Here is an 18,239-nt window from a genome sequence, read left to right on the forward strand (position 1 = left end):
AGCAAGTGCGCGGGCAGCATTCGAGACCCGGATGGCTTATTGCTACGAGAAGAGGCTATGGCTTCTAGACTTCTTGATCTCTGTGATCCATCATCCATCGCGACTGCGACACACCTGCGCCTGAGGCTGACTAGATACGGGACACCGCTCAGACCAGATGTGCAACTCGGACTTGCCGCTTTTTTTCCAGACCGAAACAACGAACATCACTTAGTCCTCACACCCTCCCCCCACTCTCCCATGGCCACAATGGGCTCGGTCTCACCATATGGACTGCTGGTCCGATCTGGTAAGTCGTTATCAAAGCCATTGTCATCAATATCTGACAACTCTTCCCCCCGCAGCTCGGACCGGCGTCTCCTTCGTCCCTCGCCGGACATTGGCCTCGACCGCCATCCGCCGCGCACAAGATGACTCCAGTAACAAAAAGGGAGGATTCCTCTCATCGATGAAGAACCTATTCCTTGGTGGCGACAAACACGACCACACGGTCATCAATACCCAGCAAGCGCCCACAAAAGAGAAAGGCGGCCTGGGTGCCGACTCGATCTTCGCGCAGGAAATGAACAGGACCTCGGGAGCCACGCCCACTCGCCAGAAGAAGGAAGCGCAAGAGCTGGGACAAGAAGAGAAGAAACACCTGGAGTCGCGACAGCTGTCAAACCTGCAAGCGGCCCTCAACCCTGTCCCGAAAAGCATGAGGCGGTGGCAAACAAAGATGGTCGTTCGCGAGATCCGAAAGCGCGGCCGTGTGCCACGGGTTGTGCAGATCAAACGCACAGAACGCGAGGAGCTGGTCAAGTCGCATTGGTTCAAGACCTCGGTGAAGAAGCTCGGTCCGCTGGCCCGGCAGATCGCGGGCAAGAACATCGACGAGGCCATCTTGCAGATGCGCTTCAGTAAGAAGAAGGCTGCCAAGGATGTGCTCGAGCATCTGGAGCATGCGAAGAACGTTGCCGTCGTTCGTTCCGGTATGGGCCTGGGCATGGCGCAAGACTCGGAACCGTTCAAACCCACCACTGTCACCCTGCCGGACGGCACAAAAAGAAGATCACCGACCCAACATCTATCTACATCGAGCAGGCGTGGGTCAACCGGGGTCCCTATGGCGAGCAGATGGAGCACCGTGCCCGAGGCAGAATCAACCGGCTCCGCCCTCCAGCAACGGGCATTTCCGTCCTCCTGAAAGAAGAGAAGACCCGGATCCGCGAGTGGCAGGACCGCGAGGCTACCGCGTTGCGGCAGCGGAAAGAGCAGCTCTGGACCCAGCTGCCAGACCGAAAGATCTCTGCCCAGAACCAGTACTACAGCTGGTGATTTGTGATTTTTGTTCCTCTGGCGTTGTGCTGTGCCATCCTGTATCATTTACCTCTGGCACTGGTCTCCTTTGTTATACCGCCCGCTGAAGACTTGCATTTGTGGAGAAGATCGCTCCCGAGTTCTATACTGAGCCGTGGACCCAATTTTTGTACTATAACTCAATCAATCCCCCATGGATATCTTTTATTTCTACTCCTTCTGCTGATCTAGTCTTCATCTACCAGTGACCAACTCGGCCTTAACCAGAATAGGAATAGCACCCCCTGTCGCCAGAGGAAATCGTCGATGCCCCGTAACTTCCAGGATAGAAGTAATAGCCCCCGAGTGCGCCGTCATAGAAACGAAGATACTCTCATCCGTCGCAAAGATATCCTCCAACAACTCGCGCAGCCGCACACTGCGCTCCTCGTTTGATTCCCGGATTTTCGGATCCCACAGGGTATCTTCCTCCGAGAACCCATCTTCAATTCTGTAACGCGGGTACTCTGCCTCAATAGCCGAGCGCGAGGAGCGGCGATCACAGGTATGTTCACCCATTGTTTCTCGGAGAAGCTACATGGTTTGGTCTAGGTTAGTTGAGGATTCACGAAGTGCGCTTCCAATTTCTTTCATGTTGTTCATCTTTCAGCAGAGAGCGAATGCCAACCACACAACGCACCTCTTTAATCACCGGTCTAAACGGCTGAGTATGCGGCATCTCTAGCCCCTCGAACGTAATCTGCGCCGTGGCTAGACACCTGTTCAACGGACTGACGTAGTAGGATTGCGGGTGAGGGATCCCGCCCTGGATCTGGGTTTTCCATGCCTCGCGCGCGGTTTCGGCTTGTGAGATGCCCAGTTCTGTTAGTCGGGCGTCGACCCACGTTCCGTGTGAGTCGCCATCTAGGAGGGACCAGTATTCCTGAATTCAGTATCAGTATGTGGATAAATCAACAATGTATACTGAGTTCTGGACGGGGAAAGGGAATGAAGAGAAACATGACGTGACATACATCCCACGCCTTCGTGCCGTACCGCCTCTCCGCAACATTATGCACGCCCTCGCCATGGCGTCCGAGAAAGAGGAGTTTGTATTTCTCGCCATTGGTGGAAACATCGTTCAGATAATCGACGTGTGCGCCGAATTTCTGCCATTGGTTGCTGTTATTCAGCGTGGTGCCGCTTTGCGATTCATAGGACCTGGTAATCAAGCCAAAGTTCGATGCTGCCTGAGTGGATTGGAATCTTAGAGGGCGGTTTGCTTCATACAGGGCCAGCGGGTGTCTCGTCTTACATAGTCGAATGTCTTTGGATCTGTGGATTCCTCGTCTTGGAGGAAGTAACCTGTTTCTGTGGAGAATTTGAAATGGGAGCTTGGGCGTGTCATTGTATGTACAGGTGGTTATTATTGTCTGTGGCAGGAAGAGAGTCGGATTTATTGGATACGACCGGAGTTTTGTTCAAGTGTTGAGCTGGTGGGGCAGTGGGAGGTCCACTCATCCTGGTCTATCTACACGGGGCTTATTTCGAAGCGCAATCTATACCTCTCATCTCACCCATGGATCTGGGCATTACTTGTCCATGGAAAGCATGTTAACTTTTGGTATCATAATACTTTTCATGTCTACCTGTAGACATATTGTCTCAAATAATAGCAAGTTGTCCTGCAACGCCTACCCAATCCATTCCCAGTGTACACTGCAAATTACTGCAGATGGGTATTCCACAAAGCCAACCCCGCAAAGCATACCGCTGAAACGTACACCAGGGTCGTGACATCCGTCTATCTCAAGGCAAACCTCGCTTGCACGCTAGACACCTAGCATGCATTTCCTGCGAGCCACATGGCTCGTCGGTGAGACAGATGTAGAACTTTTCTGGCAGACATGAGCTGTCTTCCCGCCATGGAAAGACATCTAGACATCGCGTCTTCTACCCAAGAGGACAGAGACGACGATACTTGCCAAGCTCGTTCCAGTGTAACAACAGCGCCAGAGAGTAGTCCGCCAACCTGCTCGAGCATCGAGCTCGATGTGGGACAGACTTGGTTCTTGACAAAAGAGGCCAGTTGAGTACACGACGTGGCCAATGGTTGCTTGGCGCCTTGGGGCAGACTCCGGTTGGAGTTGTTTCCGGGCACTGCCAGACTGCGAACCCCCAAGCCGTGTGGCTCGCGTAGGCCTACTGTTCCAGCGACACAGCATGGTATGGTCTGGATTTGATCGGTCGTCGGTTTCAGGAACGGTCGGGTAGTTAGGTGCGAAGCTTGCCACTTCAGTGAGCCAACAGCAGTGCTAGCGCCGTGTTGGTTCGCTGTAGACGAAACATGTTTGAGGAAGCCGCCCTCAGGAGCAGGCTCAACGCCGCTTGATCGAGAGACGTGGAGAATGCGCCGTTTTTGCGTGTCAGCAGACTTCGCAGTTGTGAGCACGGATTGAGAGGCAGCTGGTGAGTTTTGCGATGGGTCGTGACCGGGCTGACCGCCAAGGTTCGCCCGGGTGATCTTGACTGATTGAAGCGTTGTCGGTGAGCCACAAGGCCTCTTGTGGCCTGGGACAGTGCTCTTGGGCCGGTTTTCGGCGTTGGCCGATTGGGGAGTAGTCGGTGGCCTGAAAGTTGGCTCGTGTCCTGGGACACTTGCAGTGTGTCGTCCGGTGGACCTGACTGATGGGAGCACCGCTGATGCGCTGTTGGATGGGTCGTGTCCCGCAACGCCGCTTGTCGGCCTCCTGATAGATGAAAATACCTCCGGTGAGCTGCTTGAGGACTTCCTGACGACGTAGATCGGCTGAGCGTCCACGGGGGAACTGCGCTGTGGATCGTAGCCCGGAGACGAGGAATACCGCGTGGTTGGGGAAACCGAGCTTTGGAGTGACGGCGTTGGTGTCTGCGTGAATGCAACATCGGTCGGGGACATGTTGACGCTAACACGGGCCGCAGCTTTCTCCAAGCAGTTGCACTGATGGGGAAGAAATTAACACCTTACTCGGAATCAGGAAAGCAACATCCAGGACTTACTCGCTTATGTTGCTTCTTGTGTTTTTCGCAGGCGCCGTACTTCCGCGCCTTGATGTAGTTCTCCTTCTGGGCTTGCGATCGGGGCTTCTGCTTCTTCGGCAGGTTGGTAGCCGCATTCATGTTGAGATCCAGAACAAATTCGACCCCGCCATTCCCCGCTGTCGGGGCCGGGGTAGGGGCGTTGTCGTCGGGCGAGTTGGTTGATGGCGGAGACGTGCTGCCGCGGACAAAGTCGGACCAGCTTGGGGAGGAGAAGCTGGTGGTGGACTCCGAGGACAGATCCAGGTCAATCGCCGTGGCGTCGCATAGTCGCTGGAGATGCAGGGCAATAGACGCCTCTCGGCGCTTTTTCTTGAGGGAAGCAGCGCGGGTATCGGCCGCCGCATGTGCTTCCACCATGTACCGGAATGCATCGGTGTTTCCATAAGTAGAAACTTGGGAGAACTCCGTGTTGTCGAACATGGGGCTGGCATCCCACAGCCCCTCCATCTCCGGGGACTGATCTGCCATGAATTCTGGGAAGTCATCGCTGGTCATGTCCGACCAAGTGGGTTGCATGAATTCTGACGGGGAAGCGCCCAGAAATGTATCAGCCTCATAGGGCATTGACAGGTCTGGTGGTGAGATCGAGTCCATCGAAGTGGAGTGATCGTCGATCTGACCGGAGGACATGTCCATGAAGTTGTCAAAGTCGAACCACTCATCCGGATGGCTGGGGAGGTCCATCTGGACCAGGAATTGGTCGGACACGGACGCCATTCTCTACACGAGGGGGGGGTACCGTCTTGTAGATGGTCGGAAAGAGTGAAAATGAGGAATGGAATCCAGGGTACCGAGAGAGAGACTGGAGTGAGGGAACAGCTCTGGATCGCAGTGCTACCGCAGTGAGTCCTGGGCAAGCGTGCCTTTGTAGAAATGAAAACGAAGATGGAAATCCTGAGGCAACGCCGGTTTCTATGGGATTACCTCGCCCTTCCCCATTGGGGTCCCCGACTCGGCACTAGGCCCGTTCGGGACCCCGACTCCCCGCTGTGACTCAACGAGCATAGCCACATCACCTGATGCGCGGAACCCTAGTCGGCGATGCGACATCGCGTGGGTGGACGACACCAGTTCGCGGTGTCGGTCGCTACAGACGAGATCGATCAATCGGTTGCGTTTGGCCACTCTAGAGAGAGGGAGAGTCCATATATATTCTATACCGCGCAGCGACTATCGGTCCGCCGAAGATGGCCGGGAATCTTGGGATAGGTGGATAGTTCCTAGATGAGACACACATAGATAGACCGACGACCGTGCGTGAAGATGGATATATTCGAGGAAAAGCCCATCAAATACCAAAATCGGAGCATATCCCAACGGTGAAACAGACCATCCGGATCTCTGACTTCTGGTCCCTGTTCATCATGCTGAGTCATCTTCCCTGCCTTAGGCACGAAGGCATCCCACGGTCCTCCAGTTGTCCAACTTCACCCCAGACTCGAGAACACGTCGAACCTCTTTTCTCCCCCGAGATTAAGTGCCTGGCTTGTTCTGTCCGCGTGTCTCATCAATCGCCCCTATCCTTGTTTGCCCACCTCTTCATCTCTGCTCAGTGAACAGTCCACGCATCCAACCCCTCCATCCCGCCCCGCCCATCTCAGCGGCCTTTTTTTCCCCTGCCAGCTTTCCAGCTCCACCTTCGGCTCTGTTGTGGGGAGGACCGAGACTGGTGAACTGATTGGCGCCTGGAAATGCCCTGAGTGCTATTTTTTCCCAGCGAAGAAAAAATTCGAGAACCACGGTCGGCACTGTCAGGAGCCCCGGTGGACCGATCCCGAAAATCAATCACGTCACGCTGTCCTCTCTCCATCATGGCCGCCGCCTTGGACGACGAAGACCTCTCCATCCCTTTCCCCTCCGGTCGTACGCGTGAACACACCAGCAGGCCGCCGCCTGCCAGTTCCAACCCTTCCGCCATGGCTATGCCGCCACCCTCGCGCCCGCCCGGCAAAGCCGACGTCCCCACACAGTCACCGGCTACCATGCGGGACATGCAGCGCCTCGATCAGTACAAAACGATCAAGATCCTGGGCGAGGGATCTTTCGGAAAAGTGAAATTGGCTATCCACCAACCAAGTGGACGTCAAGTCGCTCTGAAAATCATCTCTCGTCGCAAGCTGCTGTCCCGAGACATGGTCGGTCGCGTGGAGCGGGAGATTCAGTACCTGCAATTGCTGCGGCACCCACACATCATCAAATTGTACGAACCCCGGGGTTATGTCTTAAGCTCGTGACTAACTGATCTCTCCCACACTAGATACACGGTCATCGCTACCAAAACCGATATTGTGATGGTGCTGGAGTACGCCGAGCGGGAGTTGTTCGATTACCTCGTGCGAAAGGGAAAATGCCACGACGATGAGGCCCGAAAATTCTTTCAGCAAATTATCTGCGCCGTGGAATACTGCCATCGACACAAGATTGTGCACCGCGACTTGAAACCAGAGAATCTCCTGATCGATAGCGAGAAGAACGTCAAGATTGCTGATTTTGGACTAAGCAATATCATGACGGATGGCAATTTCCTCAAGACAAGCTGCGGCAGTCCGAACTATGCCGCCCCCGAGGTGATCTCCGGCAAGCTCTACGCCGGCCCCGAGGTCGATGTCTGGAGTTGCGGTGTGATTTTGTACGTGCTGTTGGTGGGCCGGCTGCCCTTTGACGACGACTACATCCCCGCCCTGTTCAAGAAGATTGCCGCCGGCAACTTTCACCTGCCAGGCTATGTCTCCCCTGGGGCTGCTCGGTTGATCCGGGCTATGCTTCAGGTTCACCCGGTTCACAGAATCACGATCCCCGACATTCGGCAAGACCCATGGTTTTGCAAAACCCTGCCCAAGTATCTTGAGCCACCCACAGAAGAATTTATTGCGACGGGCGTAGAACCATACAAGTCAATTGATGCTCCCAAACTTCCGCCGGGAAAGCCACTACCCGTCCAGCAGAAGATTCATCAGGTTGCCGTGTCGAAGCTCGAACGAAGCATGGGATACGGCAGGGAAGATATTGAAGATGCTTTACGGCATCCAGAGCCCAGTGCAATTAAAGATGCTTTCTTCATTATCGTCGAGAATGAAATGATGCAAACCAGCTGTGAGTTTTCGGAATTGTTGAGCCAATTTGTTCTTAACTGATTTGTGGTAGCTCCGACGGAGGACAACTTGATGGATCAAAACGTGAAACCCATTCCCCAAAAGAAGCAGCCTACAAGTCCACCGGCAGACCGGGCGCATGCGGCGCATCATGCGCTGGCGCGGGAAGCCCCAGTTGTCACTCCGACTCGAACCCCAAGTGTTTCACGTCGTCCTCCCCCGGAGGAGTCCCAGCAGAATGACTCCGATGACTATGACGCTGTTCGCATCAGTCATGTCCGTATCTTACCGACGAGCTTACCGTATGTCCATGACCAACTTATGGAGCACCGCGATCGGGAACAGCGAGCTCGCAATAAATTCCTCGAAGAGCAGCAGCACGAGGCGCGATTTGAGGAGGACGGCCAAGGTGGCTACCGGGAGCTTTCGCCTGAGGAACAAGCTGCCACCGCTCGAGCATTGAAACCTCATGCTCGTAGCGTCATTGACTTGGACACGTTGCGTTTGGAGCCACCAACTACACACCCCGTACCTGGACCACAGAAGAGATCCCGCAAGTGGCAGTTCGGCATCAGGTCGCGCAATCAACCTTACGAGGCGATGCTGTACCTGTATCGGGCAATTGCTGCACAGGGTGGAGTCTGGGATATTCAGCCTATTGACTCTGGTAAGTCTTGTTCATAGTTGCTTCGTAAATTCTCACTGACAACCAACAGGCTCGCAAATAGGCCCCGATGCAAGCCCCTCCTCGGACAGCCCTAGGTCCTTACAGAACAAATATCCTGACCTTCCCTCGGATTATTACATCCCCAAGGATCCATGGTTCATCCGCGCCCGTCTATTGAAAGAAGGCATCACCGCCCCGGGAGCATCCACTAGCGTCTACAACAGCCGCAGCGACCTCGAGGAGTTGCGCCGTCGTTTCCACATTGCAGGTATTGCTTCCCCTGTGGAAGGTCAAAGCCCATCGTTGGGCATGGAAAGTGGCGGTGGATCCGGTCCTTCCTCGGCCTCACAGAACAACGGTCCCCCGCGGATCTCGCATGGAGTCTGGGTCTTTGTGGATATCCAGCTGTACCAACTGGAAGAAAACAACTACATGGTCGACTTCAAATGCGATGGCTACCAGAACGTCATCCGCGCCGACGGCGATTCCGAATGGCACCCCATCAGCAAACGCCTCAAGAACAAGGAAAAGGAAGTTACCAGCCCTTACCCCTTCCTCGATGTGGCATCGGATCTCGTGGCCCAGCTGGCTGTGGCCAGTTAGAGTGCTGGTGTCTCGTCTGGGCGCCGATGACGATTGTGAACATATACGCATCATTGTCGTTCCTACACTTCCTCTAATACCTTCTTTGTGACTCGGAGTTGTTACATTCTAATGTTTTGATAGCAAGCGTGTTTTTCTTCTATACAGGACGTTGCACATTCTACGGAGCATTTCCCATTGTTGTCTACATGAATACATGGTTTTTACAAGTACTAAGGCGTTTACAACCACTACTTGATAAGCTTGTTTACTGAAATAATAGAAGCTGGGTGCGCAAAATTCATTCATTGGCCAAACCGTACCTATCCCCCCTTCCCTCCAAATTCCGAGAGTCCTCCAACATGAGGCACTCAGTCCCTCCACCCGCTCCCCAACCCTCGCCCACCTCCGCCCCTACCTGCCCACTCAGAAGTCCCCACGGTCTCTGGGTTTCTTGACAGACCCGCGCTCCGAGATTCGCAACAACAGCCTCCGAGAGGTCCTATTCTGAGATTCTGGAGGATCCGCAAGGTCTGGTCCAGCGACCATGGCTCCTCCATCGTGGGCAGTCGGAGCATCGGTGCCATCGCCATGACCCAGCCGGTTGGTTTCCCCCCGGACATGTCCGTTTGCGCCTTCGTGCTCACTTGGGTGCTCGGAGCTGCCCTTCCCCTGGAGCGCTGCATCGAGGACCCAAGGCCGGAAGGTTGGCAGAACTTCGATGTCCGGGAACCGAACGCGACTGGCCTGCTGGCGACGGTGGCTGCTGGTGCCGTTGTTGTTCGAATTGGCAGTGCCAGTCATGGCGGTTGCTGGGCCGTTAGTCGAATGCCGGACGCTCTGGGCACGCTCAGCGTCACGAACCTTCAGCAGATGCTGGCGGATTCGGGAGACGATCTGGCGAATGTCCTCAAAGGTCTTGCCTCGCCCTACGTGCGAGCGAAGCCAGTCTGGCACTGGCGCTATGATCGCCGTGGGGTTCTTGCGCCCCCTCGGGGCCTTCTTTGAAGACTTGGACGCTCCGGCATTGTCAGAGCTTTCGTCCCCGTTGTCCACCCGCAACATCTCACGGCGCCGAAGAATCAACTCGAAGCTCTCCACCCCTCCCCACTTCATCATCCGGTTGAGTGATTCGACGAGCAGCTCGCACTGCGTGAACGGCCACTGATCAGCCCTGTATCTGGCACGCTGGTAGTGCTTCCGGCAGTAGTGCACCCACACGCTGGGTGGAAAGAGCTTGGTTGAGGCCTTGTTGCGGCCGAAGACATGCGAGACCACTTTGCGGAAGTGCATCCCATCTGGCGATGGGGTCATGAGGCAGGGAGTCGAAAACTCACACAGCCAGTTCTGGAGCTGTGTTCCACCGTTTTGGGAAGAAGCCCGCTGCAAAGAAGTCTTTTTGGAAGCAGTCTTCAGTGAAGTGCTCTGCGAAATGCCCCATTTTTCTGTATTAGTCTGATTTCTTTGTGTGGTGAAAGGAAAAGGTATCAAAAAGGGGGAAGAGGACCCTAAAAGGGAGGGAAGGAGAAGGAGAACTTACAGAATCGGAGAGATTATGAAGTCCATTCGAGGCGGGAAACTTGTTTGCCCCTGCGGCTGGCGTCTGTGGAGGAGTGCGCATGGAAGGCTCCGGATCAACAGTGGCTTGGTTGGTGGCAGGGCCCGGGTTCTGAAACGGGTTCTCTTGTATGTACTGGACACGCAGGCTCTCGGCGCTTGTATGACTAGAGTCAAGCTGCTCGCCGGTATCGTGCCAGGGGTAGTGCACCTGTGTGCCATTCTCGTGGTTCTGTGCAGCAGCAGTATGCACAGTGGCAGCAGGAGGGGGCACAGAGGTTCTTGACGCCACGGCTGGGGTGCTGTCTAATGCAGGGTTCAGGCTGTTTGGGCGTGGGCTTTCAATTCTGTAAAGAAGGGCCATGGAGACTCTCTCTCTGTGCATTTCATATAGAGTTAGCATCGGTTACGAAATTTGAATATCAGGGGTGAAGCAGGAAAAGTCAAGGCAGGCCAGAGAATACGTAGCCACTCCCAATAACTTTTTCGTAGACTTACCTAAAGCTGTTATGCTCGTTGCTCCCCCTTTCCAATTTAGCGAAGGAGGGCAGCAGCGAGTTCTGGGACGGCATCCCGTTGGTTTGACCTGACATGACAACAGGATCGAGGGTGGCAGAGTTGAACAATATCAAGAGAATAATGGGATCAGATAAGCCTAACCGAGAGGTAATCCCTTGAGATGCAATGAAACTTAGCTGCAGATGTCGGGGTGAAGATAGATGATAGGACGGAGAAGGTGAAGGGTTGGGAAGAAGACGAAGAGAGTGGGAGTGACGGAAGGAACCGTCCAGTTAAGTGGGGAAGTTTATACTATACAGCTTTGCAGGAAGTTTCCTTTACTTTTATTTCTATGGTTTGTTTGCCCGCGAGATTTCGAAGAGGTTCCGTCCCCTTTCTGCCATCTTGGGATCCAATATCTATGCCTTACACCCAGGCGAGACTGTCATTTCCAGAACACACTGCCTGGAAGAAACATCTATATAGCTTTGGCAAGAGTCGAGTGTTTGGATATCTAAGCACCTTTTGCTTGACTAAAAGAAAATGGTTGAAGAATATAGGTTTTGAAGCACTCGACGTCATTAGCATACGGTATATATATCGACGCTTAGTAGGTACACATATTACTTGGACAACAACATAGTAGAAAGGCATAACAGAAATTAGCTTAAATTTAAGACTAGGGGTATTTCGGACCCTCAGGGGCGCATGTATTTTCTCGAGGTTCGGATGGTCAGCACATCACTTCCCCGGATTGATGTTCATGTGTGAGCACGCTAACCCTAAAAAGTGGCACCTGGCATACCAACATTCGAAAACGAAACCTGATCAATAAGCCTTGAACCAACCAAACTGCAGTATTTATTATGCTGAAAGCAGAATTATGTTTGAAAACCCTCATGCGCTAGGAACGAGCACACTACATAGAGCATGCACTCCTGTGTAGAATGAACTTCTTTCTTGATACTCTTATGTACATTGTGGCTGCGACCTTAGCCTTTCGGGATCTAGACTTAAAAGAGATGAATCGCATGCCCTTGCAGCTTAGTATCTAGAGTAGATGTCAGCGAGGGGCTTCGGAGGCTTCTTAGGCTGCGCTAGATGCACCCCGCTCTCGCGATGAAAACAAGGTAAACCGCTAACAGAGATAGGGAAGATGGAACCACCGTTCGAGGCTCCAGAAGTGGGTGTTGTTGACTATTCTCGCAGCCGAGACAACGGGCATCAGATGGGTCAGCAGGTTGGGAGCCTCCGCAGGCACATGCGCACCAATAACATTACTAGCAATATCGATAATGTCATGACTCGAACTGTAAACAATCTCTCTCTCTCGGCTCAGAATGGATTGCAGGATCCTTGCTCGGGATCATCAGGCTCCTTACCTTTTGTGCCTCTATTATACGCTGATGTTGGTTGGATACTGGCCCACGGGGCATACAGATGAGGAAAATAATAAAACTTCTTTGTGTACAATAAAAATCAAGTAGTAGTAATGAACAGATCTCAAATCAAAAGATGAATTGTCCGCCACCAACGCCAAACCAGCAAGATAAAATGACCTAAATCCAAAACCGAAAACATGACCAGAAAGCCGGGATATAAGTGCCCATTAATGAAAACATCGTGCCCATGCATACATCATCAATACATACTCGTGTTCGTTTCTTCAGTTGGCGTAGCCCATGGTGACCGACGGCCTGGGCGCGTACTTTCGAGTCGCACCACGCCCGGGGCTGCATCCCGCTGACCCAATGTTGATGGTCTGAAGTTCTCGACTCAGAGCATCCATACCTGGGTGGCCGCTATTCGGGTTGCTGGGCATGACGGGATAGGTTGGGGGAGGGACCTGAGAGATGGAGGCCTTTGATGGGATCGAAGGGCCCTGGTTGTAGTCGTAGATCGGGGAACGAGAGCCTGGCGTTGGAGATACGGAACTTCGGTGTGAAGAAGTAGGTCGATAGGTCGGCGTGGAGGTTGAGGTACTGTAACCTCTGCTGTGCGTGTAGTTGTCATGGCTCTCGTGTCCACGAGGTGGAGTTCGCTCGACAGGATCCGGACTTGCGTAGATGTGGCTCGGCGTGTACCGTTTACCCGTGTCCGGAACGCTCTTGAATCCCACACGCGGTGGCCCGGCATTGCGGGAAGAAGATTCATTATCCCGGGAGCTTGGCCTTGCCGAATGCTTGAAGCGGATGATAACCTCAGGCTTACGGGTTTTCTTCTCCGGCTCGGGGGCCCAAGTATCCGTAGGCAGATGGTCTGACGGATCAATCTCGCGGCCATCGTCACCAATGATGGGCCCTGTGTGCTGAGGCGGTTCGCTCTCAGCCCTCGTTTTAGTGGGAGAATCGTATGCGGGAGAAAGATCTCGGCTTCCTGCACGGGAAGTATTGGGATTCAGGGCATTAAAGGAGTCGGGCGAGTATGGAATGGAGGAATTGCTGCCACGGTCACCCATAGATGGCGGCTGCGGACTGACTGATTTCCGAGTCACCGACCGTGTGTCTGGACTGACTGAACCGCCTCTGCTGGAGGTGGGTCGCTCATTCACGGGCTGTGGAGATGTCCGCAGAGGATAAATGGGAGCTCCGTAAAGCACCGGTGCCGTTACAGGCGCGGATGAGGCTGCTTGAGAAATCATCATCTCATCGTCAAAGTGTGAACTGCGTCTTCGAATAGCCCGGCTTTCGTGAATTGCCCTCTCAGACTCGTCATCGGCTATTATAGGATCGTATCCTGCCACCAGACTAGGAGGCATCACTGCTCCGTCATCAACTGGAGGCATGTCTTGGGGGACTCCTCGGCCCAAAGACGGCGATATGTTGAGTGGCATAGGGTTTGGTTGTGATCTTGACTGGCCGAGGTGGTCAGGAGGGTAAGATGTAAAAGAAGATCCAGCGGGCGGTCCGACAGGCGACCTGGACGGCTGTGCCATCCTAGATCGATGAACGGGTGGTGGAGGAGGGGGGCCATCCTCTTCTTCATCCTCGACACGCGGCTGCATATTCGCATACTCGGGGTGATACTGTCTGGCATTCTGTAAGTAATACCGAGAACCGTCTGCCGGCCCCGAAGAGGAGGTGGGGCGGGCGAAATCAGAGGGCGGCAGTTCATGACCGTATCCTGGTGGTACTTGCGGCGAATTGTTTGCGATTGTGCCATATTGATCGGACTCGGGGTGGTACCGGGGTTGGTCCGTATGTCCTGAACCACCGTGACTTCGAGGCCCGGGCTCATAAAAATTCCTCGCATGACCATCCATCTCATGCAGAGAAGGCCGTTGGTCTCGAGGGGCCCCAAAGTCATGTTGACTTGGTGGCTCTTGTGAGCGAGAGTCAAACTGGGTGTCGGAAGGATAGGGAAGTTCCTGCGTAGCCCGACGAATCATTCCTGCCGGAGGAAGCATTGGAGCCGGCTGTGGAATATCCTGGTAATCCTCTGGCGCATCGTATCCACTTCGAGGAGGGGGGGAGACTGGCTGACGAGGCGCTATAAGGTGGTGCGTCATAAAGAGGCTCTGTGTGTCTCGGAGCATGAGGGAGACTATCTGAACCCACGGCTGGGGGCATGGAGTTGGTATGATCTCCCACGACGGGCCGCGACGGCATTGGGTGATGCAATGGTGGCGGAGCAGATTGGGTTTTCTCAAGGGTGGCCGGTCTTGCAGGAGCTGCACCTGTTGGATCGGTTGGCAAAGGACGTCGCTTGATCTTCTCCAATTGCCGAGGGCCTGACAAGCCCGAGGAACCAGGTCCTAATGAACTGGTAGGCTTCCCCTGAACTCTCTCCGCTGCCACCTTTCGTCGCTCAATGACCATCTCATCCTGCTCGCGGGTGTCATAATAGGTCATCTCGATCCGAATCTCTCCAGCATATCTACCCCGGCACTGCAGAGTATGCCAGTGGTCATTCTGGCTTCCTCCTGGGATGATCAAGTTGTGCAAGTCAACCCAGGTTTCACCGATCAGGTCAGTCTTTTTGTCGTCGTTGAACACGGAAACCTTCAGTTTGAAGTAGTCCGGAGACTCGTGCACGGTGAAGCGTAATTCAAAGTCCCTAATATCATGAATTAGTGTTGTCCAAAAAACTGGGTGATCTACCACACATACCATCTCGGGGTTTGTCCACCTCTCATATCTGTTGCAGTCTTCTTTGCTTCCTTGCCAAGTCGTGCAGCGCAGTATGGGTTTTGCTTCCCCATAGTCTTGCGATTGGGTAAATTCTTTGCGCGATCAATGATGGCGACGAGGGTGCCGATGGCCGGCCCGTCGACTGACATGTCGGCGAAGATGCCGGCCGCATGGTTGACCTTGGTGAGCTTGTTGCTGGCCATGGTCGATCGAGGGGTGGTTCAAGGTGAACCGCGGGGACAATCCCTTGATTGCTTCCTTATCGCGTCCACGTCGAGGAACGAGAGCTAGGACGGGGAAAGAGTGGACGAGACGAACCCGCTGGCAGCCAGCATAAAGGGATGTCTCACAGAGTAAATCAGGGAGTGTTGACAAGCAGAGATGCAAAGAAAGTGAGACGCAGGGATGGGGGAGAAGAGGTAGAGGAAGAAGAAAAAGGCAGGCTGGGAAAGATAATGATAAGCTGTGGAATGTATGGTGTCACCGTATTTACGGTGGCTGGGGTTGGAATTAGGTGGTGTTCCTGGCGCTGGCCCCACCAAATTACCGTACGTGACGAATGTGTGGTACGGATCATGGAGTAAACAGATCGACACGGCACTTCTTTTTTCTTCCTCTGCTTCTTTTTTGTACCCACAACAACAGAGACGAGGACAGAATAGCCACAAAAAGAACGCGTTTTGCTTGATATCCTCGTCACACACATACTCTGTCGGAATGGGGAATGGAGAGGTGGATCGGCAGCATCAGCTCTCGATCGCAGCCCCAGCCACCAAGATCCACCACTCCAAGCATTCCCGAGCTGGCCACAGCTATTGGAGCAATGATTGGCGACTGGCCCAGACGCAGAGATCGGGCTGAATGGCCTTGTGGATGAATCCTGTTTCAACCAGATTGTGATGGTGGGCTGTCGGCGGCTGCCTGCTCTTCTCCACTGGATTGCTATGACGACTACCGGGATGGACACAGTACACAGGGACGCTCGGCGACAAGCGAAACGGCTCTAGATGATGTAACTAACGCTTCCATCCCCTGCATCACCGCCCGGTGGGTACTTGCAGGGTTGCTATTTAAAGAGAACTCGGAAGCCTAGTCACGGTCTCTCGGGAAAAGGCCTTGCCGCCTATACTTGTAGTCACTAGGAGGGCTAACGTATTTGCTGATCGAATTGTAGGTATTACTAAGGGTCATGTCCGCAATGCTGGCTCCCCGCAGGGCGTACAGACGTCAAGAATGGAGCATGGCGGCTGTCCATAGTTTACAGTGGGGGACCATGTGCAGGCTGTCAGAGTCCACTGAATTTGGCATATGCAATAATGTCAGTCAGTACCCAACAATCCCGCCATTGTTATTTAGACTGAATCGCGAAGGTGAGATGTATAGAGGAGTTCAACTGTTCACAATCACTTCCCCCGGGCAGAATTACACCGCTTTCAGGCCCGCTTTTTTTGGCAGAAAAAAAAGATGGGCAGCTTCAACCAACTCCGACCATGCCCAGCCAGGGCTCCAGATAATATTCTTGTTGCTCATTCAAGTTAGCCCCCCGAGCAATAACTATCCTTTACCATGGCGGCACCCGTCCTGCCTCTACCGCAGGTCAAGCTCGCCTCGCTGCCCTCCACCCGTCTCACCCCCGAGCAGCAATACTGGCGCACCTTCAAAAACCCCCTGCTGATTCCCTCGCCCGCCAATGGCCCCGTCAATCTCATCACTCAGCCTTCGATCCCTTCATCCGCAGCGGCATTCCCGTCTCTCACACAACCGCCCGATGTCTTCACTGTGACAACGGGCGCTCGAGTCCAAATCTATTCCATCCGGACCCGAAAGCTGCTGCGCACGATCACCCGGTTCGATGATACAGTGCGCGGGACGGACGTGCGGCCTGATGGCCGTGTAGTGGTGACTGGTGATGACACCGGCGCAGTGCAGGTGTTTGACGTCAAGTCTCGAGCCATCTTGAAGACCTGGAAGGACCACAAGCAGCCCGTGTGGGTGAGCAAGTTTTCACCAAGTGACCCGACGTCTGTTTTCACGGCGAGTGATGACCGCACCGTGCGGCTGTGGGATCTGCCATCGGAAAGCAGTGCGCGCACCTTCGTGGGCCATGGCGACTACGTGCGCAGCGGTGCATTCATGCCGGGCTCGATGGCTTCGTCGGGCCTAGTGGTCTCTGGTTCTTACGATCGCACGGTCCGATTGTGGGATCCACGTGTGGCAAGCCGTGCAGCCATGACGTTCAAGATGGGTTCGCCGATCGAAAATGTCTTGCCCATGCCCGCCGGGACGACGGTGTTGGCCTCTGCCGATAATAAGATTGCGGTGCTTGATATCGTGGCTGGCAAGCCGCTTCATTTGATCCAGAGCCACCAGAAGACAGTTACCTCGCTGGCTCTTGCGTCAAATGGCGAGCGGTTGCTGAGTGGTGCTCTGGACGGACACATGAAGGTGTTTGAGACGACCGGGTGGAACACTGTCTCTGGATCGAAATACCCATCGCCCATTCTGTCGCTGAGTGTTATCACGTCTGGAATGGACTACGAGGACAAGCACATCGCTGTTGGTATGCAGTCCGGCCTTTTGTCTATCAAGACCCGCCTGTCTGGACAGCAGAAGATCAAAGAACGCGAGCGCCAGAAGGAGATGCAAGCTCTGCTGGAGGGCAAGCTGGAGGAGCACGACCGGCAAGTGGCAAAGAAGCAAAAGGCGCGCGGATCAGGCTGGGACAAGCGACTCCGTGGACGGGATTTCATCGGCGAAGGTACAGATATTGTCATCGAAGGCCAAGATCGCAAGCGCCGCAAGAAGGAGCAGCCCTGGGAGAACGATCTGCGCAAGGCCCGCTACTCGGCTGCCTTGGACCAGGTCCTCGCATCCACCGACAAGACGGCCCAGCTCACTCTTCTCACAGCACTGCGCCACCGCTCCGCCCTGCGCGCTGCGTTGCGAAACCGCGACGAAATCACGCTGGAGCCTGTGTTGCAATGGATCCACAAGAACATCCGCGAGCCGCGCCTGGTGGATCTCTCTGTTGAGGTCGCCATGAACCTGTTGGATATCTATTCAGGCAACCTGGGCCAGTCTGTCGCGATTGATAAACTAGTGGAACGCCTGCACCGGCGCGTGCGCGATGAAGTGGAAATGGCGCAGCAGGCGTGCCAGACCAAAGGGATGTTGGATATGCTGAAGGCAACGTGATGGATGGACCGATGGATTGCATGCGATAACTATCATTTCTGGCTTCGGCGTTCTTTTCGGGTCTGGTTGGTGTACATGGCGGGCCATTTGACATTGTACAGAAGCATAGAGAAAAGTTTATATTGACTATCTATCTACAAGGATGATCTTGTGCTTTAC

General features: G+C 54.1%; 7 protein-coding genes across 7 annotated transcripts; 3 read left to right on the forward strand and 4 right to left on the reverse strand.

The window, feature by feature from the left end:
- Positions 1-240: 240 nt before the first annotated feature.
- Positions 241-1,317, forward strand: N7510_000328 (mitochondrial 54S ribosomal protein uL22m; the record flags this gene model as incomplete). The annotated part of the gene is made up of 3 exons (XM_056972258.1): positions 241-289; positions 345-1,021; positions 1,084-1,317. 3 exons carry the CDS (start codon positions 241-243, stop codon positions 1,315-1,317), a joined length of 960 nt encoding a protein of 319 aa, XP_056837375.1.
- Positions 1,318-1,533: 216 nt separating this feature from the next.
- Positions 1,534-2,686, reverse strand: N7510_000329 (histidine phosphatase family protein; the record flags this gene model as incomplete). Its single annotated transcript, XM_056972259.1, has 4 exons — positions 1,534-1,872; positions 1,979-2,221; positions 2,313-2,528; positions 2,594-2,686. 4 exons carry the CDS (start codon positions 2,684-2,686, stop codon positions 1,534-1,536), a joined length of 891 nt encoding a protein of 296 aa, XP_056837376.1.
- Positions 2,687-3,118: 432 nt separating this feature from the next.
- On the reverse strand, positions 3,119-5,076 carry N7510_000330 (uncharacterized protein; the record flags this gene model as incomplete). Its single annotated transcript, XM_056972260.1, has 2 exons — positions 3,119-4,258; positions 4,318-5,076. 2 exons carry the CDS (start codon positions 5,074-5,076, stop codon positions 3,119-3,121), a joined length of 1,899 nt encoding a protein of 632 aa, XP_056837377.1.
- Positions 5,077-6,170: 1,094 nt separating this feature from the next.
- On the forward strand, positions 6,171-8,721 carry N7510_000331 (serine/threonine-protein kinase; the record flags this gene model as incomplete). Its single annotated transcript, XM_056972261.1, has 4 exons — positions 6,171-6,559; positions 6,617-7,452; positions 7,504-8,118; positions 8,168-8,721. The coding sequence occupies 4 exons, from the start codon at positions 6,171-6,173 to the stop codon at positions 8,719-8,721; spliced, it is 2,394 nt and encodes a 797-aa protein (XP_056837378.1).
- A 405-nt stretch (positions 8,722-9,126) lies between these two features.
- On the reverse strand, positions 9,127-10,621 carry N7510_000332 (putative pathogenicity factor; the record flags this gene model as incomplete). Its single annotated transcript, XM_056972262.1, has 2 exons — positions 9,127-10,155; positions 10,241-10,621. 2 exons carry the CDS (start codon positions 10,619-10,621, stop codon positions 9,127-9,129), a joined length of 1,410 nt encoding a protein of 469 aa, XP_056837379.1.
- Positions 10,622-12,421: 1,800 nt separating this feature from the next.
- Positions 12,422-15,088, reverse strand: N7510_000333 (uncharacterized protein; the record flags this gene model as incomplete). The annotated part of the gene is made up of 3 exons (XM_056972263.1): positions 12,422-14,244; positions 14,300-14,811; positions 14,865-15,088. 3 exons carry the CDS (start codon positions 15,086-15,088, stop codon positions 12,422-12,424), a joined length of 2,559 nt encoding a protein of 852 aa, XP_056837380.1.
- Positions 15,089-16,451: 1,363 nt separating this feature from the next.
- N7510_000334 (snoRNA-binding rRNA-processing protein UTP15) lies at positions 16,452-18,080 on the forward strand (the record flags this gene model as incomplete). The annotated part of the gene is made up of 1 exon (XM_056972264.1): positions 16,452-18,080. The coding sequence occupies one exon, from the start codon at positions 16,452-16,454 to the stop codon at positions 18,078-18,080; it is 1,629 nt and encodes a 542-aa protein (XP_056837381.1).
- Between the last annotated feature and the right edge of the window lie 159 nt (positions 18,081-18,239).

This window comes from Penicillium lagena, assembly GCF_028827675.1.
Source record: "Penicillium lagena strain IBT 129212 chromosome Unknown utg000001l_segment0_segment0, whole genome shotgun sequence".
Lineage (NCBI taxonomy): Eukaryota > Fungi > Ascomycota > Eurotiomycetes > Eurotiales > Aspergillaceae > Penicillium > Penicillium lagena.